This window comes from Gopherus flavomarginatus, chromosome 9 (genome assembly GCF_025201925.1).
Source record: "Gopherus flavomarginatus isolate rGopFla2 chromosome 9, rGopFla2.mat.asm, whole genome shotgun sequence".
Lineage (NCBI taxonomy): Eukaryota > Metazoa > Chordata > Testudines > Testudinidae > Gopherus > Gopherus flavomarginatus.
In genome coordinates, this window is record NC_066625.1 from 9,787,204 (window position 1) to 9,813,132 (window position 25,929).

At 50.1% G+C, this 25,929-nt stretch overlaps 2 protein-coding genes across 6 annotated transcripts in view; both read left to right on the forward strand.

The window, feature by feature from the left end:
* Positions 1–16,878, forward strand: part of MMD2 (monocyte to macrophage differentiation associated 2) — a 49,168-nt gene extending 32,290 nt beyond the window's left edge. The window contains exons 5-8 of one of the 2 annotated variants that reach the window (XR_007776143.1): positions 1,059–1,160; positions 6,422–6,491; positions 7,564–8,249; positions 8,890–16,878. Coding sequence is in view for 1 of the 2 variants with exons in the window: in XM_050966604.1 (XP_050822561.1) it covers positions 1,059–1,160; positions 6,422–6,491; positions 7,564–7,767 (376 nt within the window). In the remaining variant the exon portion in view is untranslated. Of the gene's footprint in view, positions 1–1,058; positions 1,161–6,421; positions 6,492–7,563 lie in introns of both variants that reach the window. The other variant, XM_050966604.1, reaches the window with a different exon arrangement.
* Positions 16,879–21,656: 4,778 nt separating this feature from the next.
* RADIL (Rap associating with DIL domain) overlaps positions 21,657–25,929 on the forward strand; it is a 70,618-nt gene continuing 66,345 nt past the window's right edge. For all 4 annotated transcript variants that reach the window (XR_007776141.1, XM_050966547.1, XM_050966548.1 and 1 more), the window contains exon 1: positions 21,657–21,752. The gene's annotated coding sequence lies outside the window, so the exon portion shown is untranslated. The remainder of the gene's footprint in view (positions 21,753–25,929) is intronic.

Here is a 25,929-nt window from a genome sequence, read left to right on the forward strand (position 1 = left end):
CTGCATTTTAGCCCTGGCTAAACTCTGCCCAAAGTCCATGGCTGTACATGCTCAATGCTTCTAAAAACCAGGCCACTGATTTAGGTGCTGAGGTTTGGCTTGCGGGAGCTAAATGGACACCCAGATTTGAAAAGTCTACCCCCTCTGCCTTGCCTGAGGCTGGACAGCAAGCATTTGGCCCAGAACTCAGGAATTCCTGGTGTCTTGGCATTGCCAACCCAAGAATCGTGAATCAGGACCTGAAGAATCCTGAGATTTAAAAAAATAATAAATGTGAGCCCTTTTTACAGGCCTTTTGAGCCTTTACGGTTCTTGGTTGTCAAGCTTCGTCCACAACCAGAGCGCCAGAAAGTTACTTATTTTTTAAATGAAAGCTGAGCTTCTCACAAAATCACGTGGCGTCAGGAGCTGGGGCGTTAAGAACACGAAATATGATAGATTCAGGAATAAAACCACAAGAGTTGGCAACAATGCTGGTCCCATGCTCAGTCTATTATACTACACTTTCCTAGTCACGGCACTCTCCGCCTCCTGCTCACACAGTACCCCAAGATTGGCCATCAACCTAAGACTCACTCAGAACTCCGCCATAGAAAGTCTGGGGACATTTGCTTCCCACACTCACTTCCAGCACAAGCAGCAGGCCATCACCGACTGATTTTACCTAGAATAAGGTAAGGAAAGCTGTTCCTTCTGCAGCACTGGTGATTATTCCGAAACTGGGCATCATATTTATCCTTAAATAGTCCTTTATTTGTAAGACAGGCTGGCAGGGCTCTGGCTTTGCTGGGGCTCTGCCATCTGCTAGAATTTTAGAAATAGAAGGATGAGAGAGCTTCCTGGGGTGCCAGCAATGTGAACTTCCTGTATATTTCAATTTCCTTTCTTTTTTGGAGGCTTTGTCTCCTCCCTGCACTCCTGCATCCATCAGTGACCACCTCTCAGCATAGATTTCAAACCCGCTGCTTCCCTGGTTGGTTTCTCATGGCCAGCTGCTGTTCTCTGCTTCGTGATGGCTCTTCCATCTTTCGGTCTCTACGGTTGTTGTTTTTTTTCAGGTTGAACCTACGGGAGTTGGGTCCCTGGGCCTCCCACATGCGCTGGATCATTTGGATCATGGCATCTATCGGAACCATCTATGTTTTCTTCTTCCATGAGCGGTGAGCTTGTCTAGCCTCTCTGCCAGTCTGTCTGTCTGACTGCACAGCCTCCCCTTCCTCCCTCTGCCCTGTTGTCAACTTGAGGGGGCAAGTATGCCCTGAAGCAGTCCCCTGTGCATTCCCTGAGCCACAGACCCTCCCCACATTCCCCCTTGTGTGGTGAGTGTCTGCACCACCAGAGGCTCAGGCCAGTCACCAGATGCTATCTTTTGGCTTTCAATCAGCAATGGAACTTGATCAAGATGTAGGCGGCAGTTACACACTTCTTCCACTGGGTGGCAGCAGACAGCAAAAAGCGGCATGCTGCTGCCAAGCTCACAGCTAGACTGAGTTCTTAACACAGCCAGGGCTGTTTTCTGAGCAAGGAGCATCATGTACCTGCAGGGCACCACACATAACCCTAGGCAGCGCATTAGTGCCCTGGCCGGGCCTCCGACACGCTCCGCACAAAGCGCCAGGAAGGGAACTGCTTTATTACACTTAGAATATTCCTGACCCTTCGCATTGCTACCGGGCCTCCATCCAGCCATCCCGATGCACTCTGTGGACAAGTGGTTCTCAAACTTATTTGATCGTGTCCCGCTTCTTTCTGTCTGTAGTCGCTTACGCCCTTCCCCCGGCACACACAAGTACATAGCCGCCACCCAGCTCTGAAGGCAGAGCGGTGAGCAGCAGCAGCTGCCTGCCAAGTGCCCAGCTCTGAAGGCAGAGCAGAGACCAGTGGCTGCTGCCTGCTGGTGCCCGGCTCTGAAGGCAGAGCAGAGAGCAGCGCTGGCCTGCTGGGCGCCCGGCTCTGAAGGCAGAGAGGAGAGCAGCAGTGGCCTGCTGGGCGCCCGGCTCTGAAGGCAGAGAGGAGAGCAAAAGTGGCCTGCTGGGCGCCCGGCTCTGAAGGCAGAGAGGAGAGCAGCAGTGGCCTGCTGGGTGCCAGCTCTGAAGGCAGAGCAGAGAGCAGCAGTGGCCTGCTGGGCACCTGGCTCTGAAGGCAGAGAGGAGAGCAGCAGTGGCCTGCTGGGTGCCAGCTCTGAAGGCAGAGCAGAGAGCAGCAGCGTCTGCCTGCCGGGCACCCAGCTCTGAAGGCAGAGAGGAGAGCAGCAGTGGCCTGCTGGGTGCCAGCTCTGAAGGCAGAGCAGAGAGCAGCAGCGGCTGCCTGCCGGGTGCCTGGCTCTGAAGGCAGAGAGGAGAGCAGCAGCAGTGGCCTGCTGAGTGCCAGCTCTGAAGGCAGAGCAGAGACCAGCGGCGGCCTGCTGGGTGCCAGCTCTGAAGGCAAAGCAGAGAGCAGCAGCGGCTGCCTGCCGGGCACCCAGCTCTGAAGGCAGAGAGGAGAGCAGCAGCAGTGGCCTGCTGGGTGCCAGCTCTGAAGGCAGAGCAGAGAGCAGCAGCGTCCGCCTGCCAGGCACCCAGCTCTGAAGGCAGAGCAGAGAGCAGCAGCAGCTGCCTGCCAGGTGCCTGGCTCTGAAGGCAGAGTGGTGAGCAGCAGCAGTGGCCTGCCGGGCGCCTGGCTCTGAAGGCAGAGCAGAGAGCAGCAGCAGCGGCTGCCTGCCGGGCGCCCGGCTCTGAAGGCAGCACCATGCCAGCAGCAGCACAGAAGTAAGGGAGGCAATGTGAAGAGTGATGTTTGTCAACATGACCTTGGCCTGACAACGCTCTGTGTGAGGTAGAGCTTCAACACCACCATGCTGGAGGCTATAGAATATCCTAAACCAGAGACACCTGCATTTTGGAGGGTGGTTTTGCAGAAAAGGCGACTGTGGCCCAGAAGAGTTAAATGACCTGGTTCGGGTCATACAGTGAGTCAGTGGTAGGGACTGATTTAGCACCCCGGCGTCCTGGCTCCCAGACCTGTGTTTTAATCACAAGATCATTCTTCTTCCTTGTCACAGAGAGAGCTCAGGCACTGGGCTCCTGGAGGCAGGGCTGGGCAATGCATAGCCTTCCCTGAAATAACCATTATCCAGCTAAACCCTGGATCATTATCCAGTACCTGCCTGGAAAAAAAGTTACCCCATGGAATGTACTTTGCACATGTCCTTTCCCCATTCGGCGAGGTGGGACGGTGACTCTAGATACTGACTTCTCTATCGTCACAGTCTGAGGCTCCTTATTCCTGGAAATCTTAGCTTGGTCAATGATGCTTTGCAGCTCAGCTATCCGTTCTGTCAGGACTTGCATTTGTTTGGCAAGTTCCTCTGTGGTGCTCACCATCAGTACACTGGCCATTGGCAGTGGCGTCGTGCTGGCTGGTTCCAATGTTTGGGCTTCCCAACACTCGCTGGCCGCCTGCCTTTCTTCTTCTTCCCTGACCTCCTTTATCAGCTGGGAGTAACTTGGGGGATGTTCCTGCCGTTCTCTTAGTCGGAGGTGAAGTAGGATCGGGTTCTGATACTGAGTCCCTCTTAAAACTTGAGCCAGTCTGGTCTGATCCATCTGCTCAGCAGTCACTGCTCCCCTCATAACAGCTCTCTGAAGTAGTCTCTCCAGTCTCTGTATATAGGCTGAAATTTTCTCACCCCTTTGCTGTTGGGAATTAATGAATTTACAGTAACTGTCCTCAGGGCCCTCTACGCTCCCAAAGGTATTATCAAGGGCCTCTAGGCAGTCCTTCACACTGACCTCAGGGTCTATGAGCTTCAGGGTGCGAATTACATCTAATGCTGGGCCACTAAGGCTCTCTATTAGACATCGTCGCTTTTCCACATCGGGTACGGCCCAATCCCGCAGCATTTCAGTAGTATGCTCCGACCAGAGTTCAAACTCCTCTTCCCCATCAAATAACCTTAACTTATGACAAGAGTTCGACGTAGCATAGGCCAACACAATCTTTTCCAATATATGCCCCAGTGCATTTGCCCAATCGTAGGCTGAATCCGCTGCCCCTGAGCTAGAGGCTGCAGGACTGGAGCCCAACAAACCCGACATATTAGCCATTATACAAACAGTAGTTTCTTCAAAATGTAAACACAATTATTTCCCATTACAGTGGAACACTCAACAGGTGCTTGCGAGGGGTACTGACCCAGGTATCCCGGACGAGCCCCCAAAAATGTAACCCTTCTGCCCCTCTGAGTTGGCAGCAACAAGGGCCGGGTTCAGTATCCAGGGGTTCTGTTTCAGTAACACAATGCATAACCGGCTCGAGCCCCCACCCAGTGACCTGGGACACTCACATACCACACCCCCCTGGGCGCCTCTAGGAGGCAATACTTCCCCTCTCGCAAGCACGGAGTCTGAGTGTAGCAAAATCTTTTTAATAAAGGAAGGAATTAATGCGGCATCCCATTGGAGAAACACCACAAACAGGGTTATAACACAAACCATAAACAAAAACCCACCTCCAAGTACGTTTGGCACTGTCCTTTTTCCCTTTAGGGTTTTAAGTCCAATCACCCCAAAGTCCAACAACCCAAAAGTCTCTGGTCAATGCCACCCCAGAGTTCGAGAGTTTATCTGTAGAGGTCCCTCCCCCCAGCCTGGGTAGAAAGGGGCACCTTACATGGTCCGGGGCCAACTGCCCTGCCTCTCCGTGGGTTCTGCTTCCGCCTTCTCCACGAACTGCTCCGCTTTACCAGCCGCTCCACGCTGCTCCTCCAGCCGTCCTCAGAAACTGCTCCGCTCCACCAGCTGCTCTGCTCCATGAGCTGCTCCAGTTCTCTCTGCAAACTGCTCAGCTCCGCTCGCTCTGTGGGCCGCTCCGCCCATCCCACAGCTACTCCGCTCTGTCAGCCGCTCTGCTGCCACCAGCTGTCCCGTGATCCGCTCCAGCTATCCCCACAAACTGCTCCACTCCGCCAGCAGCTCTGTTCCACAGTATAGCTTTGGGCTCCCCACTAGTTAGCACCGTACTCAGTGCTCTCAGCTCAGTGATTTTAGCTTTTAGTGATTTTCAGCTCTTAGTGATTCCAGCTCATAGTAGGGGAGCCCCAGTGCTAGTGCACCATTAGCCCAAAGTGATTTCAGCTCAGTAACCTGTATTTAAATTCTTAAAGGAATAAAAAAATCAACTCTGACATTCCACAGTGGAGAGAGGAGGAGGTGCAACTGGTGCTTCTGGCTCCACAAGGAGACTGCACCACCAGGCACAAATACCTGTCCCCAACCTCTCTCAATTCTCTGGGTTTTGGAACCCATGTCCCAAGTCTAGCCAGTACCACCCAACTGAGGGTGAGCAATTTGTCACCAAGCAGTCCCACAGCTTGGGAGTCTGGGATAGGGTGGGCGTGCCTATGCAAATACACTCTCTGAAATTCTTTCCACCAGATGTCAGTGTAGAGCTTATCCTGACTCTGCTTACACATGTAACATTTTATGATACGTATGGGAAGATACTAGGCACCGATCCTCCAGCCAGCTGTAATGGGACTTTGCAAGAGTGCAGGGCTTTGCTCGCATGGGGTCAGTTCAGGCTTGGGGCCCTGCTTTATGAGTTCTCTGGGGCAGGGACTGGGCCTTCTCCTGTGTTGTTCAGCTAGCACATAGTAGCCTGTACCATAATGCAAAAATGGTGTCTCTGAATCAATACAAATACACAGAAGCTGTCAGGATACTCCCACAAGTACGTACTCTGTGCGCAGGCAGACATCAACCCGGACTCGCTGCGTCTGCTCAGGCAGATACATCTCTAACAACGGTCCAGTGCACCCATTTAGTTGTCTGGGAACTCTGAGGGGACAAGCCCCTCCTTGGGGTCAAACAGTGAGCAACAGGTAATGGGGCTCAGTCCCATTTAATCTGCCCTGCCATCATGACGGGGCGTGGGGATACTCCTTAAGCTCTCAGACCTAATTCCAACAGTGCCTAGAAGACGGTTCCAGCAAGGGGACGGGGAGGAACATTACAGATGAGTGGGAAAGGGGAATACAGGACTGGAGGGGGTGGGAAAAGGTAAGATGGAAAAATGCCAGTTCACCTTCACTAGAATGCTTACAGGGAGACCTGCAGGGAACCCTGGCTTGTGAGCACGTTCCTTAGGGATTTCCTCTCCAGATCGCTCTTCAAAACACAGCTTCAAACACTCCCCCCGGTCTTCTCCTGATCAGTCATCCCCTCACCTGGCCTCTCCTGAGATCTGTCCTGGGTCATCCTTCTCTGTGGGGCGGGATCTGGGTCTGCAAAATGCAGTGGATGTGTGTGGTGCGATTGAAATTATTCATTGCACTAAGAGTGGTGCCTCGTCCCCGCAGTAGGGAAGCTGTGGTTTTAAAGCATTCGATTAAACCATTCCCTTGGTGCCCTGCCACCACTGAGCCAGTCTTTGTCCCTCACAGGTACAAGCTGGTGGAGCTGGTGTGCTACGTTATCATGGGATTCTTCCCTGCCTTGGTGATCCTTTCGATGGTAAGTGACTCGGCTCAATGCGCTGCTCCCAGTCCTCTGAAGAGCCTGGGCCACAGCTGGAAGGATTCATCTCGTGCAGAGGTGGGCAAACTATGGCCCGTTTTAATCCAGCCCTTGAACTCCCACCGGGGAGCGGGGTCAGGGTCTTGCCCCACTCTGCACGGCTCCTAGAAGCAGCAGCATGTCCCCACTCTGGCTCCTAAGCGTAGGTGCATCTAGGGAGCTATGCACACTGCCCCCACCCCAAGTGCCAGACCCACAGCTCCCATTGGCTGGGAACTGCAGCCAGTGAGAGCTGCAGGGGTGGTGCCTGTGCACAGGGCAGCATGCAGAGCAGCCTGGCCACGCTTCCGCATAGGAGCTGGTGGGGGGACATGCCACTGTTTCTGGGAACTGCTTGAGGTAAGCGCCACTTGGAGCCTGCCTTCCTGGTTCCCTCCCATGCCCCAACCTCCTGCTCCAGCCCCGATTCTCCTCCCACCCTCTGAACCCCTCGGTCCCAGCCTGGAGCACCCTCCTGCACCCCCAACTCCTCATCCCCAGTCCCACCCCAGAACCCGCATCCCCAGCCGGAACCCTCACACCCTCCTGCACCCCAACCACCAATTTCATGAGCATTCATGGCCTACCATACAATTTCCATACCCAGATGTGGCCCTCAAGCCAGAAAGTTTCCCCGCCCCGGTCTAGTGTGACTCCCTGCTGTTAAATGACTGCCGTGTACTGTACGGGGCGCCCACTTCTCAAACTTACATGGCTCCATCGGGGCATTTGGACTCTCAAAGTGGCCCTTGGCCACCCCAACATACCTTTTGAGTGGAACTAGGCTCCCTAATCTGGGCTCAGAGCTTAGGCTTTTTTTGGAGGGGGAGCGGTCCCATATAAAGATGAAATACTGGGCCGAATCCCTGCTGGCTGACAGAACGACATGCTGGTGTGGCTGTTTGCCCTCTCACTCCAGCCGTTGCTGCCGCTATTCCATCTCAGCTGTGCCCGAAGGAGAGGGCACTGCGATAGGGTCGGTGTTGCATCCCCACCGCTGACCCTGATCTCTCCTTGTGTTTGCGAACAGCCGAACCAAGATGGCCTCTTGGAGCTGATGGCTGGGGGGCTCTTTTACTGCCTGGGCACGGTGTTCTTCAAGAGCGACGGGCGCATCCCCTTTGCCCATGCCATCTGGCACCTCTTTGTGGCAACCGGAGCGGGCATCCACTACTATGCCATCTGGCGGTACCTCTACCGGCCCAATGCGCTGGAGGCCAAGATGTCCAGATAAGAGCCCCAAGGACACGGGACACGCCAATCGGCACTTGGAGGCAGATTTCCCAAGGAGCTTGGTTCTGTTTCCTGCCAGAAAGCCATTGCCAGGGCCCGCTCCCCTGATGGAGGGAGTCTCTGGTGTCCGTCTCCAGCCAATCTCATGCAGACGGAAGAGCCCAAAAGGTTTATTTTAAACTGATTTTAATCTTGTATAGGGTTCGGTTGTTAGGCAAATGTTTCATAACAAAATGAACAGTGAATGGGGTTGTTGGCGGAGCGGACTGACCTGACCAGGGCAATGGTCTTTGTGCTAAGGCTGTGTTCACATGGTCCTGAACAACCTTGAAACTTGCAAAACCCTCATCCAAATGGGAGCCCTGAACCAGCAGGAGCCTAGTCTCTGCTGTTCTGGCTGCTGGGCCCTCTGGTGATGCATGAAGGTGGATAGGCGGAATGGATACTTAACGCCAGTGAACAACACCAGGATAAGAGCATAAGGTACCGGTTTGTTTCCCACTCTAAAGAGCCCGATAGTTAAGGAAACAACTTCTTAAACAAGGCTCCTTGATTCTGCCCAGAAAGGAGAGCAGGCAGGAGATGCCAGACCTCACAAGAGTCAATCATGTCTGTCATCTGATGGGGCTCTTTTTTAGGGTTTTTTTTCCTTAAAGGGATAGCCCCCCGCTCCCTCTGCCCCCACTGTACAACTAACTTCAGGGAAAGCAGGTTCTTGTAGCAGCAGACGAGCAAGGTGAACCTGAGCTTGGTTTAGCCAGGGGCAGTTAAGATCACGTTTCCCCGGCCCACAGCGTTCTGAAGGCAGAGAGTAGGGTTGGAAAAAAAAGTTCTGGGTTTGGCCAGTCTGTAGCGGCAGGATAAAATCTTAGTGTGATTGGGATCCCAAGTGTGGAGATGGGATGCGAAAGAAATCAGGGAGGCTACCTCACCCTAGGATGAGTTACCACTCATAGGACCAAGTTCAACTCTGGCCCGGGGACCGACTGGCACTGGGGTTGAATTCCCGTTTTTAATAGAGCTGCCAGTGTCGCAATCTGCCAGAGAAGGTGCAGAGCTGGCCCTTCCTAGGCTTCTGATGGGAGAGTTGTTTCCACTGATGTTTTAAATCTCATCTCTGTAGAGTGAGGAGGATTTGCACGCTGTATCCTGTGCACAGATCTTCAGCTGTATCCAGAGGAAGCCGCTCCCATCCTAGGGCTTTCATCACTCTTGTTTCCATGCAGAGATTTCGGTGCGTACGTCTATGCAGCACAAAGAGAACCCGGCCAGCAAGTCTCAGAGCCTGGGTCTACTGCCTGAGGCTCGCGCTGCAGGACTAAACATAGCAGTGTAGACATTCAAGTGTGGGCTGGAGCCTGGGCTCTGAGACCCTCCCACCTCACAGGGTTTCAAAGTCCAGGCCCAGCTCAAACATCGACATTGCTATTTTTAGCCCTACCTCCCCAGCCCCCATCGGTTGACTCTGTCTCTGAGACTTGCTGCTGTGGGGTGTTTAGCTGTGTAGATGTATTCTTAGCGATTTCACTCCTTCTGTAGCCTTTAGAAAGGCTCTGTATATGCAAAGGGATCTATTCTTCTCTGCTCTCCTCCTCCTGCTGCTGGGTGAGGTTCCCTCATCTTGCCACAGACCCTGTAGTTACTAAGGAGGTGTCAAAATGCGCATGGTCAGCATGCCAGAACCATGGGCTAAGCACCAGCAGTTTCTGTTGACTTCTACTAAGGTTGCAGGTGTGCAGCACTTTGGAAAATCTGGGTTGTCCAAGGCTTCGGTAGCAGCAAATAGGGCAGGGGTGAAAGCCAGTACGGGCCGGTATGGTGTACCAGTAAGTAGCTGGTACCAGCCTGTATTCAGCCCACGTTAATGTCGTTGCCCCTTTTGCCCACCCTGGGCCACTGACAGGGTGGGGCAAAAGGGCAGCTGACCCGGGGCCGGCGATTTAAAAGGGCCAGAGGCTCCTGGCCACCACTGCTGCTACTGCGGCAGTAGCCGGAGCCCCAGGCCTTTTAAAATCACCGCTGGAGCCCCAGGCGGCAGGGGCCAGGCAGTGCAGATTGGCTGGCTGGAGGAGGCTGACCCCCCACCCCGCGCCCAGGCCCGCCCCTTCTGCCTAAGGCCCGCTCCTTCTGGGGGCCAGAGCTGACTCCCGTACCGGTAAGAATTTATTATGACTTTCACCCAAAAAATAGAGTCTGGTGAAGGGGTAACCTGGGGGCAGGGGTCTTGAGGAATCAGTTCAGTGGAAACCCCAAATTGCAAGGATGTCTCTTGGCTGTGGTAGGATTTGGCCTCCATGCCCTGGGATTCAGTTTTTACCCTAGTTCCCAGGCCTTAGTTACAGAAGGGAGATAGGAGAGAGTTTCACTAACAGAGCCAGGACAGGCCTGGAACCCTGCACTTTCTCCCCAGGATTTGAGGTTTGTTTTAAGTGTTTAATCAGATCACTGAAAATTCTTGACATCCCCTGTCCCCAAACACTGCTGAATGGTAATGTCTTAGTTTATGTAACAAAGCAAACAAGCCATCGCCCTTGCTAGCCTTAGAGTGACCCCCTCCCCCTCCAGCTATAGAATGGAGATGGTTATTTCAGCAGCGCACCTGCCCTCACCAGCGCTCTGCAATCCAAAGACCAGCTGAACTGATAAGCTTCCAGCTGGAGCCATCTATTTTATCTGCAGCTGCAATACCTCAACTGGCCACATGTGGATGAGGGGGCAGCACTGAGTTGGGACCCCAGTGCTTGAAATGGACACCGCCCAGGTTTGCTGGTGAACCATATGATCTATAAAAGCACTTTGTGATTGGAGGACCCTGGGTCAACAAAGCCTTACATGTGACTGAAACTTGAATCCATTCCAGGACTCCCTAGAATCCCTGAGCACTGGAAAACCTTGCGTCTAAGCCAGTATTAAGCGGACAACTCTGTACATTCCTTATAGATGGGCATTCAGATATTTCGTACATGTTGCACTTTGCTTTCCTCCCCATCTTCAGTCCCAGCTGTGGTTCAAAAGCGAGATCCCCATTCAAAGCCTTTGCCACTTGTGTGCCTTTGCCCGGCAGAGGGAAGAGGGTGAATCTGGATCAACCCCTCCATCTGGCTGGATCACGATTCACTCAATATCGTTTTTTGCAAACTAGAAATGTAAACCTGATAGAATAATCTAGAAAATGTGGATCGGGATTCAGGGGTTTTGTGTGTCCTCTTTGTGTTGCATGCATTCGGTAGGCTACACTGGGGTTAGCTCCGTTCTCTTGATGATTGTCAGCAGCCTAGATTTGTAGCTACTTTTAGGCGAATCTTTATTGCTCCAAAACCCATGTGTGATGGACTCTTCCATTTAGCATGCAGTAGGTGTGTTGAGAGGGGAGATGGATCACAATGATGCTATAATTTTGGGTAGATAATTGAACGGGATTATACTAAAGAACTTCCATGTCAGGGTGGGAAACTCTATTGTATGACTAGAGCTCCACTCTCTGCAATATCTTGGTGCTGGCCCCTTATAAAACACATGCATGGTAGTGGGAATGGATGTCAAGAGGCAGTTGTCAGCTAGGAATGAGGGGCCTATTGGGGCTAAGGATCTTCCTCAGGGTGAATGTTGATCAGGGCTGCCCGGGGGGGGGTAAGTGGGGCAATTTGCCCTAGGCTCCGTGCCCTGGAGGGGCCCCCACGAGAATATAGTATTGTATAGTATTGCAACTCTTTTTTTATGGAAGGGGCCCCCAAAATTGCTTTGCCCCAGGCCCACTGAATCCTCTGGGCGGCCCTGATGTTGATACTCTGCAGATGATCGGATGCCTTTGTATCTGCGCTGGATTCAGATAAGCTTGCCAGATACTTTACCCAGTTCTTTGGACCACCGTGAATGCGCAGAATGTCCGTTCTGTTTCCTGGCTCTCTGGTCAGTGTCTGCAGATTGCTGCTGCTTGTTCAGGGTCCCAGGAGGATTCTGACCCCAGGTCATTAACCTGACTTCCAGCAGGTACAAGAGAATGATCATCAGTGGGAGATATCAGAACTCTTACGGTTCAGTCACTGTTATTCTCAGCAACGGTGCAGTGCGTTTTTGAATGAACTGCCATCAACTTGACTTGAGTTTTTTAATACAGGATCATTAGGAACTGAAAGCTGTTTTATTCCTGTATTCTGGTTTCCTGAACTGTTATGAGTGAGAGAGAGTATGGCCTTGATTTACACATGCAATATAAGGTAATTGCACATATAAATATCTGACTGCAATTGCATCCTCATTATGGGACAGGTGAGTGGGTGGGCCTGTTTTATCAAATGGACATGATCTCCGTTTCCTTGATCTGTTGCTGGGAAGCTCTGGAGTGGAAATAATCCTTTGATCTAGAAAGGAAGGGTCAGGGTGAAAGTCATGCACTGATTTTTAATTATTAATATTGAGGTGGCATTGAGTTGGTGCTGCCAGCAGATCTCAGACCATCACTCCACAGCTTCCTACCTGCTGAGCTCACAGCTGAATTTCCAAAACCTTCAGGCCAGGCTCCACATGAGAGTTGGAACCTGGGGCAGAGATTTCCATCTCTGGTCATTAACTCCTTGGGCAACTCTTTGTTGGTCCCTTCAGAAGGGAGACAGTGGCCCAAATTAATCGCTAATGCATCTCCATTGACTTGAGATACATACACCAGGGATGGGCTTGGCCCAGTAACGCTATAACAGAGTTGAACATCAGAGGCCTCTGATGTGAAGTGCACAGCCTCAGCCTCTGGTTTTAACCCTGCAGAGATAGCGCTCTGGATCTGTGGGTAAGTCTAAAGTGCTGCTGGGAGAGGCACCCCCTCTGTGCTAGCTCTGCTGGTGCTAAAAATAGCAGGGTGGAAGTCGCAGCACACTCAGTGGCTTGGGCTAGCCACCTGACTCTAAGCCTGCCTGCCCCCTGAGCTCCAAGCATATTTTTAGCATGCTAGCTAGAACAGGGCTAGTGCAATTCTGTCTTCCCCGGATGGGAAGCTCGCCCCTAGCTGCAGTGTAGACATACCCTGTGGGTCTGGAGCTTGCAGATCAGTGGCACTGATAACAGCTAAAACTTTCCTTCTCTAACCTAAAGGAGCAGCAGATCGCCTTCCTCAATTCGCTTGTGCTGCCAGCAGCTCAGAGTCCAACCCAGACCCCCATGAGCCGTCTCTGTCAGGCTTTTGCTGGAGACAGGCCTCCAGTCGGGTCTGCTTGACCCAAGTGTCTCTGCATCCAAGCTGACCCTACTGCCCATGCCAGGGTATTTTTCTCCATAGGAGATAAATTTAATACATTCAGGACCGAGGCACTGTTGTCTTGTAGTTACCAAAGGGACTAGGATTCAGGACTTCTGGGTTCTACACACATCGCTGTCATTGACGGACAGTATGACCTTGGGCAAGTCACTTAATCTCTTTGTGCCTCAGTTTGTCCAACTGTAAATGTCCATCAGAAAAATCAAACATGACCCCTCTTCCAAAGGACGACGCAATCCTTATTGTCGCTGTGGGCCAAGCTGGCATGGAGAACTTGTATGCACACCAGGTAGAGGGTGCAAAACTGTCTTAAGCGCCCAGTCACCCTATTTGCAAGTGCCAGTTTGCATGTGCACAAGAAGGGGACCAACGAGTGGGCTTTTATATTAACACAATCACTGTTTCCCCATAAGGGATATTGCCTGAAAGAATTCCTCCCTTTTTAGCCCTACCCTAAAATTCATAGGCAGACCTGGAAAGCCTCCGAACTGACTGATTTCCCTGCTAATCCCCCAGGGTTAATTGGAACTGCAGCATCATTTGTTTGACAAGATTTGGGATGTTTTGTAGGAGTGCAGCCACTGGTCCCCATCCCACGTACTTTCAAGGGCCTGACTCTGTGGGTGCTGAGTGCCCTCAACTCTCACTGACCTGGATGGGAGCTGAGGACACTTGCAGGATTGGGCCCTCATGGACAAGCCCTGCTGTGTATTGTCATTCCCCAAAGAGAGGATTAGAAAGTGCCTGGTTAAATTTGCCCCCTCTTGAAGTGCTGGCTAGAGTCTCACTTGTAAGTTTCTGGTTCAAGAGGTTTATGCTTATAAGGAAAATGTACAAATGCCATTGCTGGATAAACATGTCCCGACCAGGAGCTACCCTGAATGTATTCACACATCCATTGGCTAAGGCACCAGTGCTCTCGTTCCCATGTTGCTTGTGTGAGTGCCTACATATCTGTGTGTGGGGCTTTCCTCTCTCATTTGTACAACCTCTTAGCTAAGCTGTCTGGAGTCTGCAGGTGCAGAAGCTCTATCCTGTTGCATGTCCAGAGGGGAGAAGCCCTGTGTTCCTAGCAAGGCCTATGTGGCTGCCGAAGTCCCTCTCCTCTTCTGGGTAGGGGAGTCACAGGGCAATCGGGCTGGGTGGAGTTGGAGTCAGGCAGATGCAGGGCAGGCAGTGAGCAGAGGTGGGTCCAGCGGGTCTGGAACAATTTGTATCGTGGGGGTGCTGAGAGCACTTGAACCAAACTGTAAACCCTATATAAGGTGGAAACCACTTCAAGTCAGGGGGTGTGGCAGCAGCATCACTAATTCCAGCACCTATGGGTGGGTCTGCCGCAGCCCAGCAGGGGAGAGCTGAGATTCTCCCACACTGAGGTTGGACTGGGGATGCAAGGGGCAGGAGATGTTATTAGGAGAGAGAATCGGGTAACACTTAAAGTATCTTAGTAGCCACAGACGGATTCCAACAACCCAAGAAACCTGAGCGAATCCAACTGCCTTACCCACGGGGGGAAAGCCATCGCTCCAAGGAAGCCATGAGCCAAAGTTGGCTCCCAGTCGCATTGTTTTCATTCCGTTGAAATCAACAGGGCTGAACTGGTGTAAAGAGAGCGGAATTTGCCCCCTTACCGTCAAGGAGCTGTTCCACTGCCAAACTCCCAAGTGTTTAGGAACTGAAGGAAACCTCAGGCAGAAACATTGGTTCCGCCGTGCATCGCCCCCAGGGAGCTGGAGAGGCAGCTGGGTGGGGCTGTTAGTCACGGGACCATCTCACTGGAGAAATGGGATGTTTCCAGTGATGTAGCTCCAGTTACTATCCCGTCTGCCTAAACTCTCCTTAGCAGCTCACTGTGGCAATGCTCCATGTACAAGTGGGACCCCCCGCCCTTTCCAAAAGTGAGATCTAAATGTCCAATAGCCTCAGTAGAAGAGAGGGGCCCAATCCAGAGCCCCAGACCCAGACTTTGGGGGCTGAACTGCCCTGGGTTGAGCCCATCTCGGCTCAGAAGGGTGTTTGAAATAAGAATCTGTATGACTGTTTCCTCCCTGCACCTTTCTGTGCCCCTTCCCCTGCTTCCGTGGTTCTTACCCTGTGGCTGCTCTTAATCCTTACCAGCTATTAAGCAAAATAAACCTGTGTAAAATGAACAGGTGGCTGTTTGGGACCATTTCCTGGTTATGATAGAAGGAGGTGTGGCCTGAACACAGAACTGGGAGGCAGGACTTCCTGGGTTCTATCCCCACCTCTGCCACTGTCTTGCTGGTTGACCTTGGGCAAAGCACTTAAACATTCTGTGCCTCAATTTCCCTATCTGTCAAATGGGGATAATGATACTGACCTACCTCATGGGGCTGATGAACTTATGTTTGTAAAGCACTTTGAGATTGTTCAGTGCTGCATAAGTGCTATGTACTTGATTCTGAAGGAGACCCACTTCGCCTGGAACCAGATGGCTTAACAGATCTGGATTTTAGTCTCACATCAGAATGAGAGCAGCTCCAGCCTACAGCTACTTTCCTCCTTCACTTTCATTGACTCTGTGTCACAGGGACAGAGTTCCATAGGACAGATGTGTGTGGTAGAGAACCTCAAACCTGATTTCCTCTGCTGGGCAAATACCACATAGTAACGAAGGCCACAAAGTGACCAATGAGCCACCAAAACTTGCAACTGCCATAGAAAAAGCAGTAACTAAACAAAGGAAAAGATGACCACAGCTGGGGGCAGCAACTGAGAAATGGTTCTGCTCCTTTAGTACCTGCTGTCTTTATTTTTGCACTTCTGGTCTTAATGGTCACACTGCCTATAACAAGTGTGTTCAGAAATCCAAGGTCCAAACAGGTACGGCAGCACTTCCTCCTGCTCAGCTCCCAACCTCTTAGGCAAAACATTCCATTTTATCTCCTTGTCCTGGTGGGGCTTCATCCCTATAGGAGGTGGGTGGGCTGGGAGATCTACTCATCTGGCTTTGCTCGCTTCTCACAGCTGTCTCACAGATGCCCTCATTTCCAGAACCATATCTCCCTCCGTCCCACACAGGCCTAGTCTCCTCGCACTTTGGTTATTGTAAGTTAATGACACCAGGAATGCTGAATCATGGGGACCAAAGGCACAGAAAACTAGGATATAGAAACTGATCTCATGCTGTTTACAGATTCCTGTGCTATCATATTTCATTTCTTCCACGTTATATCCCAGATCTTGCGCCACAGCACATTAAGAGGTTTGGTTGCAATACACCAGACCAGACGCCGTCTCTGCCACCCCTTTACGTTTTGGAGAGGACTTCCCCACAAAGCAAACCCTTGTGGGTTAGAATGGCTTAGAGACAACAAACTATTTGATTTGGAGGGAGTCTTTCTAGACCCCCCTTATGCCTATCTACTGCTTAAAGCCAAATCCAGAGGGAGATTTTCAAAGGCAGAAATGAGAGTTGTTTGCCCAGTTCCCATGGCCTGTCAAAATGAAGGTGAAAGTCTAACTCCCATTGTGCTCTGAATATCCCCTCCGGCTTCAGATCTCATTCACACAGTGCAGGATTTGCCAAGCAGGAGGCTCCATTACTGTCAAGTTCCAGATCTTCTTGTGCTTTATAAATCCTTTCTATTGTATAACCAGGGATTATCTGATTGTCCTAACTTTTGATACTAACTTTTAATGACTTGTAACATTTAGGATGTCTGTGAATGAGATTTGTAGAGTGATTTTTTTTTAGTGTCTTGTATTTTCTGCCATCCACTCTTATGAATCAGTATTTTATATTTAACACAATATTTAATAAAAATATAATGATAATGCTAGAGGACATCATTTCTTGTGGAGTAGGATTTAAATAAAGACTCAAGATACCTCATTTGTGCCTGCTTTTTCTCCAGTGTGTTTGTTAAGTCAAAATGAGTTTTCTTGGAGGATCTTAAACAAACCAACACCAACAACAAAACCACACTCACCAATCTGATATCCTACTCTCCCCAAATAGGATCACTGAGAAATTAGGAGAGGAGAATTGACAAGCCAAGATGTAACATAGGCAGCCCAATGCACCATCATTACGGGGCTGACATGAAATCGTATTATACCCATTGCATTGTAATCATCAGTCCAATGCAACATTGTTGTCTGGCCAGCGTTAAGTCATATTCTTTTTCGGCACACAACTGATTATAGAACATAGTCCAAAGCAGATAAAGACTTGCCAGAGTGATAGGCAGTGGAAGATACTTAAGAGCTGATCCTGCAATGAGCTGCATGTGGGGAACTCAGTTACAATGAAGCTCCATTTGCTGGGAATGGAACAAGAGTGCCAATGATTCTCAGTAAATGATGGCTTAGAGCAAAGCAGGTCGAGGAGTGATGGGGTGGGAAATGGCTTCACTATAAAAGGGTCTGATGAGGGCAGAGATGTTATTTGGTCTCTGGGAAACAAGGGGTTAATTTAATGTCCGCTTTTACCATGAGAGAAGGACTATAAATCGGCGGGGGAAATTCAGGTGAGAAGAAGAATGCTGCTGGAGAGCTTGGGCTCCACACCAAGGTTATGGGCCTGGATTGATCTCCAAGATGGGACGTGTCCCTGGAGGAAAAGAATTTGATGGTTGTTCCTGTCTTTTTTGCTGACTTGTTCCGGTGGTTTACAGAGACGTCCACCTACAATGTCTCAGTGTGCAGCTTTCCCTGAGACGCTCTGGGTGAAGGGTATTCAGAACCTTGGGTGAATCCAGGAGAAAAGGAAGAAAGTCCCCACAGTGGCTTCATTTCCAAACACCTTGTTGGCACCTCTGGCCTGTTATTTTTAGTCTTCCTCCTTTCACTCGTGTCAAATGTAGGGGGTGGAACTCAGCAGAGGTTGGTGACGTGATGAAACAGGAAACCAAGTGTGATCTGTAAAGGGCGCCTCAAAGCCAGTCATGATCAGACTATACGGAATTCAAAACAGGAGACACAAGACCCTTGTTGGCTTCCGTGGGAGCAGGATTCGGCCCCTAGTTTCTAACTGCACCTGCAACATCTCTTTGTGAGTCAATACAAAGATCAGCAGCATGCTATGAATGGATTCTGATAAGGAGCACAAGCCACTGGGACGTATAGAGCAATTACACTCCTCAGCCATTCTGGCTTCTCACTTCCCCAGCTTTGCACGCTTGCTACTGAAAATGCTATCAGCTCGCATGAGAGGCCAGAGTCTGACGGAGGTCAGTTACATTGGTGTAACTCCTCAGTGATTCCTTTGACTTTCATCGTTCTGGATTTACACCAGAGTAACTGAGATCAAAATCTGACTCTAGCTCAAAAATTCATTGAGTTCTTCTGCTGCATATAGACTGGCTTCCCCCTGCTGGAGTGCTTGGGCCATGCAGTTTATCCGTTAACTGCATCCCTCATCTCTCATGCAGCGATGCTGGGACATGTGTGGCTGTTTATGTGGAGAGATGTGTGGGCATTCTCGTGGTATGTGTGATAAGGATGCACTGTAATAACTGAGCATATTTCCTTACCAGCTTTAGTTATAAACTGGCCCAGTACCCCTCTGTATGGCCACCAGTCTGTGCAAGTGGACCCAATTGCTGGGTCCCATATAATTCTGAGTGTGCTGGATCTGAGTAGTTTCATCACTGTTTCTAGCTCTGGAATGCTAGGCATTCTCCTGGGCCCAGCCCTCTCGTCTTGCATCCTTCCCTGGGACATTGGACATTAACTCTCTAGACCCTCAAACCAATATCTGAGACCTTCTGAGTCCTCCCAGGTTCATGCACTTCCTCGGCGCTCTACACAGGGTGTGGACACTCATTTAATTCCTTCAGAGAAACCCTGGCAAGCTAGCAAAGTACACAGGCTTAGCGAAGGAATTTCTTAACCACAGTGACTTTGCCATTAAAGTATCAGAGGAATAGCCGTGTTAGTCTGGATCTGTAAAAGCAGCAAAGAATCCTGTGGCACCTTATAGACTAACAGATGTTTTGGAGCATGCTCCAAAACGTCTGTTAGTCTATAAGGTGCCACAGGACTCTTTGCTGCTTTTGCCATTAAAAGCACTCAAGTTGCAGATAACTGAAAATAATCAAAGTCCTGAGAGACATTCTCCCCCTGGTTGAGCTCACCCCTTCAGTGAGTGTGTAGTTCATTAGAACTGCAGGCAGGGCAGAGTCTCTCCTGTATGGCCTTCTTATGTGTGCCAATGGTAAGGACCCCTTGCACAGAGCTCTAAAACATAGCCCCTAGCTCAGTGCCGTGTGTTCACATTCCCAATCCAGCCAGTCATGTTTGTTCCTCTCCCTTGCAAGCTCCTGTGTAGAAAGGCCTTTGTTCCATTAGTTGATGGCCCTAGACTGCAGTCTTGATGGCTTTCAGCGATGGTCATAAGAACGGCCATACTGGGTCAGGCCAATGGTCCATCTAGCCCAGTATCCTGTCTTCTGACAGTGGTCAGTGCCAGATGCTTCAGAGGGAATGAACAGAACAGGGCAATTTTGAGTGATCCATCCTGTTGCCTAGTCCCAGCTTCTGGCAGCTGGAGGTTGAGGGACATGTGGAGCATGGGCTTGTGTCCTGCCCATCCTGGCTAATAGCCATTGATGCACCTATCCTCCATGAACTTATCTAATTGTTTTTTTCAACTCAGTTATAGTTTTGGCCTTCACAACATCCACAGCAACAAGTTCCACAGGTTGACAGTGCGTTGTGTGAAGAAATACTTCTTTATGTTTGTTTTAAACCAGTTGCCTATTCATTTCATCAGGTGACACCTAGTTCTTGTGTTATATGAAAGGGTAAAATAAGAATTCCCTATTTACTTTCTCCACACCTTTTTGCACTTCTGATCTTAATCATGAGGCTGCCTATAACAAGTGTGCTTAGAAATCCAAGATCCAAACAAGTGTGTCAGTACTTCCTCAGGGGGCATGGATCTGTGTTCATGTCGCACTCTCCATCAGCACCCAGCCCAAGCTGGGGAAGCTAATGATCCAACCAGAGGACCAAATTCGGTGATGAATTCTGGTCACATGCCACCTGAGGCACATTGCGCATATACTAAGAAGTACTTCCTCCTGTCCACTTTGTCTCTTGTCTTGGTGGGGATTCATCCCAAAAGGAGATGGATAGGCAGAGAGATCTACCCACCTGGCTTTGCTTGCTTCTCACAGCTGTTTCACAGGTGCCCTCATGTCCCGAACCATATCTCACTCCATCCCACACGGGCCTGGTCTCCTCGCACTTTGGTTATTGTAAGTTAATGACACCAGGAATGCTGAGTCATGGGACTGAGGGCAGAGAAAATTATGATATAGAAACTAATCTCATGCTGTTTACAGATTCCTGCACTATTATATTTCATTTCTTCCACACTGTATTCCAGATCTTGGGCTGCAGCACGCTGAGAGGTTTGGTTGCAATACACCAGACCAGACACCGTCTCTGCCACCCCTTTACATTTTGGAGAGGGCTTCCCCACAAAGGAAACCCGAGGGTTAGAGTGGCTTAGAGACACAAAACTATTTGATTTGGAGGGGGTCTTTCTAGCCCCCCCTTATGCCCATCTTCATTGAGACCACTTTAGCCAGAGCTGCTGTTCAAAACCCAATTGAGGGGGAGATTTTCAAAGGTAGAAACGAGTCATTTGGTTAAGAATAGGCTATTGATTTAGTTATTGACTCACGTTGACAAACAATCCGAAATAGGCCACTTTTAACCCAAACCAAAAGTATCCAAACTGAGCTTCACAGTAGTTTAATGAAATCCATTTAATCAAATCAGTTCAGCTAAACCAGTGCAATATAGACAAGGCCTTATTTCCCTCCACCCTTGGTTTATCTTTGTCTATTTAGATTGTGAACTTTATGGGGCAGGGACTATCTCTTGCTATGTGAGGTGTTTGCTCAGGGCCTGATCTTAGTTAGAGCCTACAGGGGTGACCATAATACGAAGGGGAAGGGAAGTGGCCTCTGACAGCTGTCAGGCCACTTAGAAGGACAATAATGTTTATGTCTTGTGCAGCTCCGCTCAGGTTTTCAGTCCCAGGCAAATAATAACTCTCAATATTTCCTCTCTTGCAGAGCTGTCACCCCACAATCACAGAGCTCTTGATAAGTGGTGGAGTGTAAACTCTTTGTCCAGGGCCACCTTTTTGTCATAAAATATTAGAGGTGGAAGGGATCTCAGGAGGTATCTAGTCCAACCCCCTGCTCAAAGCAAGTCTAATCCCCAGACAGATATTTTACCCAAACCTCTAAATGGCCCCCTCAAGGATTGAACACATAATCCTGAGTGTAACAGACCAATACTCAAACCACCGAGCTATAGGATACCGAATGGCCACCACTTGAGCCCTGATCCAAATGTATAATATCCCTCAGGCCCCACCCCATGAGGCAGGTATGGGCTGCAGGAGGGCGCACTCCCCCCCGACATGCAGCCACCTCTGGGGCAGAAGGCGGCAGCTGTTCAGCAGACTCTCGGGCCAGGAGGCTGCTCGGTGCCTGCTTTGGCCCTTCCCCGCGCGGCTCTAACAGCGGGGCCCCCGGCACCCACCGAGCTCGCCCCGCGGCCCGTCGCGCTGAGGATCCCGAAGGGGGCGCCCTGGAGCCGCGGAGCCGCCTCGTCTCCACTGCCATCTCCGCCCCGGCTGGCGGGACGCGAGCGCTCCGGGCTCGGCTAGCGCCGGCTCCTGCCCTCTGCAGCCGGGCTGGCCGGGGCGGGGAGCCGCGGCGGGGAAGAGGCGCCCGGCGAGGCCAGGGCCGGTGAGTAACGACTCGGTACGGGCTGGGGGGCGCGGAGCCTGCAGCGTGCCCCGGGCAGGGGCAGGGGGAGCCTGGGGCGGGGGGGACCCACTCAAGTGGCTTCAAGTTGAGAAGCCAGAGACAGAAAAGGGGGGGGGGCGAGGGAGACAGGAGACCCCCCCGGGGCGGGGGTGGGGGCTGGCAGCACGGCTCCCCTAGGGCTGGGGGCAAGCAGCCGGCGGGAGACAGACAGACGGACATGCGGGCACATGCACACGCTTGCGGGGCAGCCTGGCACACGGACCCAGGCTGCCAGACCGGCACTGGCACCAACAAGCATCCGGAGCGAGAGCCAGCGAGACACGCAGGCACTGGGCTGGACAGCCGGACCGACAGACACAGGAGCACCGCACTGGGTTGCAGCGATCCGCCCTTCCCCAGAAGGGTCCCAGCAGCCCCCCCCCCGGGCACCCCCAATGCAGGGAGGCCGGCCCCAGGAGCTTTGCTAGCCCTGGAATATTTGTTCTCCTACCCTTAGAAAGTGAAGCCAGAGAGCGGGAGTTGAGGCTTTTCTGGTTGCCATTGGAGACCAAACCTGCCTTGCAAATAACACCAGACCGTAAAGAAGCAAACCTGGTGGGTTGGTGGGGGATCCTGCTGCTTTTTCACTCCCTTCCCCCCAAAACAACCCATTTCACCCGCTTTCAGGCTCTCGACCATCCCAGAAGGTCTGGCTTTAGCAGGAAAATGTTTGCAATACAATTGCCCACGGGAGAGCAGAGCAATTTCTTCTGGAGTTTAAGTAACTTCAGTAAATTATGAAGAAAATGCAGGGGAGTTAGTCAGTTGCTCTGGGATTGCCTATTTCCAGCGCTGTAGAGGATCAGTTCATAATTTTTCCAGTGATAATTAAGAACTCCAAATTAGACGGTCCACTGAGATTCAGATGCTTGAAAGCGAGCAGAAAGCAAACACACAGTTTAAAACACAGTTCTTGCATACAGTACACAGCTCAGAGGATTGTCATTTGTACATGGGCATTACTGCAGAGCCAGTGCTATATGGGGCCCAGCAAAATTCGTTTTTAAAAGATTCATATTAAGACCCCTATTGACTTCAGCAGGAGTAGAAACATGCTCTGCAATTTGTAGGATCAGCCCCTGGATTCTTATCATCTGTTCAAGTAGTGCCATAACTGTAGATAGCAGTTGACAAACTTGTAGTAAGACATGGTTCCTGTGAGCCCTCTTGGGCAAGGAACCATCGTTTTGTTCTGTGATTTCACAGCGCCCACTTCCTGGATCCCAACAGGACAATGAGGCATTTGCTGAAATACAAATTAATAATAATAGTAATAATAATGCTTTGAGGAGTTTAATGGCCAGTCCAACTTTGGCTGAAGTCAGTGGCAAGACTCCTGTTCCCTTCACTGGGAGTTGGATCAGGCCCTAAATATGACATGCAACACACTTGATTAACTATCAGTCTCTAAATGGCAGACTTGATAGTCACACCCTGGAGAGAGGAGGGGGCTGCTTTCCTCACTACAGAAGCATTTCCAGAGGTATCTCTGCAGTCCCTGTGCATTGAATGTGAAATCTTCCAGTTAGGAGCTGGCAGGTGAGTCTCAAACCTGGGAGTCTTCATGTTTTCTCTTCAAGTCTTTATCGCCCTACTAGATGTTCCCTTATTCTGAATAAGCAAAAGAATTTTCCATCTGACATCTGATTGGAGAAACAACCGACTAGTCCAGCCTTTCTCATTTCACCCAGCTTTCCCATTTGCCACCATAGGCTCAAGATCCCTCACCCTACAGGAAGTTAATCACAGAGTCAGTTTGAGTGATGCTTTTTATTTTCTTCAATTGCACCCCCATCCCCATTATGCAGGGTGAAGGTGGGGCTAGGGGACACCTCACCAAAGCAAACTTTACGTTGGTCTTGGATCTGTAGAGGGGCAGGATTTAATAGTTAAGGGATGTAAGTCTAAGTCTCTGGCTCCACAATCTTCTCATTTCCTTTGCCTTTGGTGTTATAATCTGTTCCACATTGTAGTGTTGGAGCCAGCCCTCAATCCGCCCACAGTGTCTTTGCTGCTCTCCATCTGAGGCTGCGACTCTGGTTTCCATTTAAAAAAGGAAATTCTGCAAAAAGGGACCTGAGATAAATAGCCTTACTGGCTGTATTTCTTGGACAGTTAAATCTGAAATAAGCAGCACACATGCATGTGCAATAGGCAAGCACAGCCACCTTCTCATTGTTGTGTGTAACCTGCATGCTCTGGGATAAACACGGGGGAAATTCAAGAAGGTTGGAAGAGTGCTAATGTTGTGCCAAATATTCAAAAAGGGCAAACGGATTGACCCAGGTAACTGTAGGCTGATCAGTGTGACATCAGTCCCAGGCAAAATAATGGAAAAGCTGATATGGCTTGCAATCGATAAAGAATTAAATGATAGGAATATAATTAATGCCAGTCAACATTGTTTCAAATAACCCTTCATTCTTTGAGGAGATTACAAGTTTGGTTGATTGGTTGGGTGCATAGTTGTCATATACTTACACTTTTGTAAGGCATTTGACTTACTACTGCACAAGATACTGAGTAATAAATTAGCACTATACAGTATCAGTAAAGCACACATTAAATGGCTTAAGAACTGGCTAACTGACAGCTTTCGAAAAGTAGTTGTCAGAAGGGGATCATCACTGTATTTCTAGAGGGGTTTTGCAGCCCCTTTAGTACTAGGCTTAAGGCTAACCAATACTTGCATCAATGATCTGGAAATAAATATAAAATCACGGCTTATAAAATTTGTGGATAAGACAAAGATTGATAAAGTGGTAAATAGCAATGAGCAGGCAGGCGTACAGAACAATCTGGATTGCTTGGTAAACTGGTCCCATTCAAGTAAAATATATTTTAATATAGCCAAATGCAGAGTTATACATGTAGGAACAAGGAAGGCAAGCTACAGAGTGGGAGACTGTATTCTGGAAGGCAGTGATTCTGAAAAGGATTTAGGGGTCTGTGGACAGGCGAATGATTGTGAGCTCTCAGTGTGATGCTGTGGCACAAATGGTTAATGCGACCCTTGGATGTATAAACGGGAGTAGTGAGTAAGGAGTCAGGGGTGGGGTTTAACTCTGTACACAGCCTTGGTGAGACCAGTACTGGAATACTGTGTACAGGTCTGGTGTTGTGTTTTAAAAAGGGTGCTGAGAAAATGCAGGGGAAACAGCCACAAAAATGATTCGGAAGCTGGAGAAAATGTTTTACGGTGAGAGACTGGAAGAGCTCAATCTGGTCATTTTATCAAAAAGAAGACTGAAAGATGACTTGATTGCAGTGTGCATGTACCTCCTTGGGGAGAAACGACAGGAGACTAGAGAGTTCTTTATTCAAATAGAAAAAGGCATGACAAGAACCAATGACTGGAAGCTGAAGCTAGACAAATTCAAACAGGAAATAAGGCTCACATTTTTAACAGTGGGAGATGATAAACCATTGGAATAAGCTACCAAGGGACGTCAGGGATTCCCATCTCTGATGTCTTCAGATTAAGAATGGCTGCATTTCTGGAAGATGTGCTTTAGCCAAACATGAGTTACTGGGCTGTGTACGGGGGTAACTGGGTCAAATTTAATAGTCTGTGAGATACAGGAGGTCAGACTAGATGATTTAGTGGCCCCTTCTGGCCTTGAACTCTGTGAATCTGTGACAAAGATTATTTCTCGCACTGACTACCTCTTTCTAAGGCCAGGTCTCCACCACAGACTTACAGCAATATAACTACGTTGCTCAGGGGTGTGAAAAATCCACACCCCTGAGTGACATACTTGCACTGACCTAACCCCCAGTGTAGACAGCACTATGTCGGCAGGAGGACTTCTCCCATCAACATAGCTACTGCCTCTCATGGAGGTGGTTTAACTACCCTGACGGGAAAATCTCTCCTTAATATAGAAAGACACAGCAAAATATAACAAGCCGAGGAAGAAAATCTTCAAAAGGGTTTAAAATAAGTAGTGCTCCCCAGGGGGAATTTCAGGGCTACTTGCTTTTCTCTGGGCAGGGTAGCACCTTTGATGAACTATTGGGCTGATCTGTTAGCTATACCCACTGGCATATTGGACTCTCTCTACCTGTTGTGCCTGGCATGTTTTTTTATAGGCTAAAAAGGGAGGAGCTGAAAGAA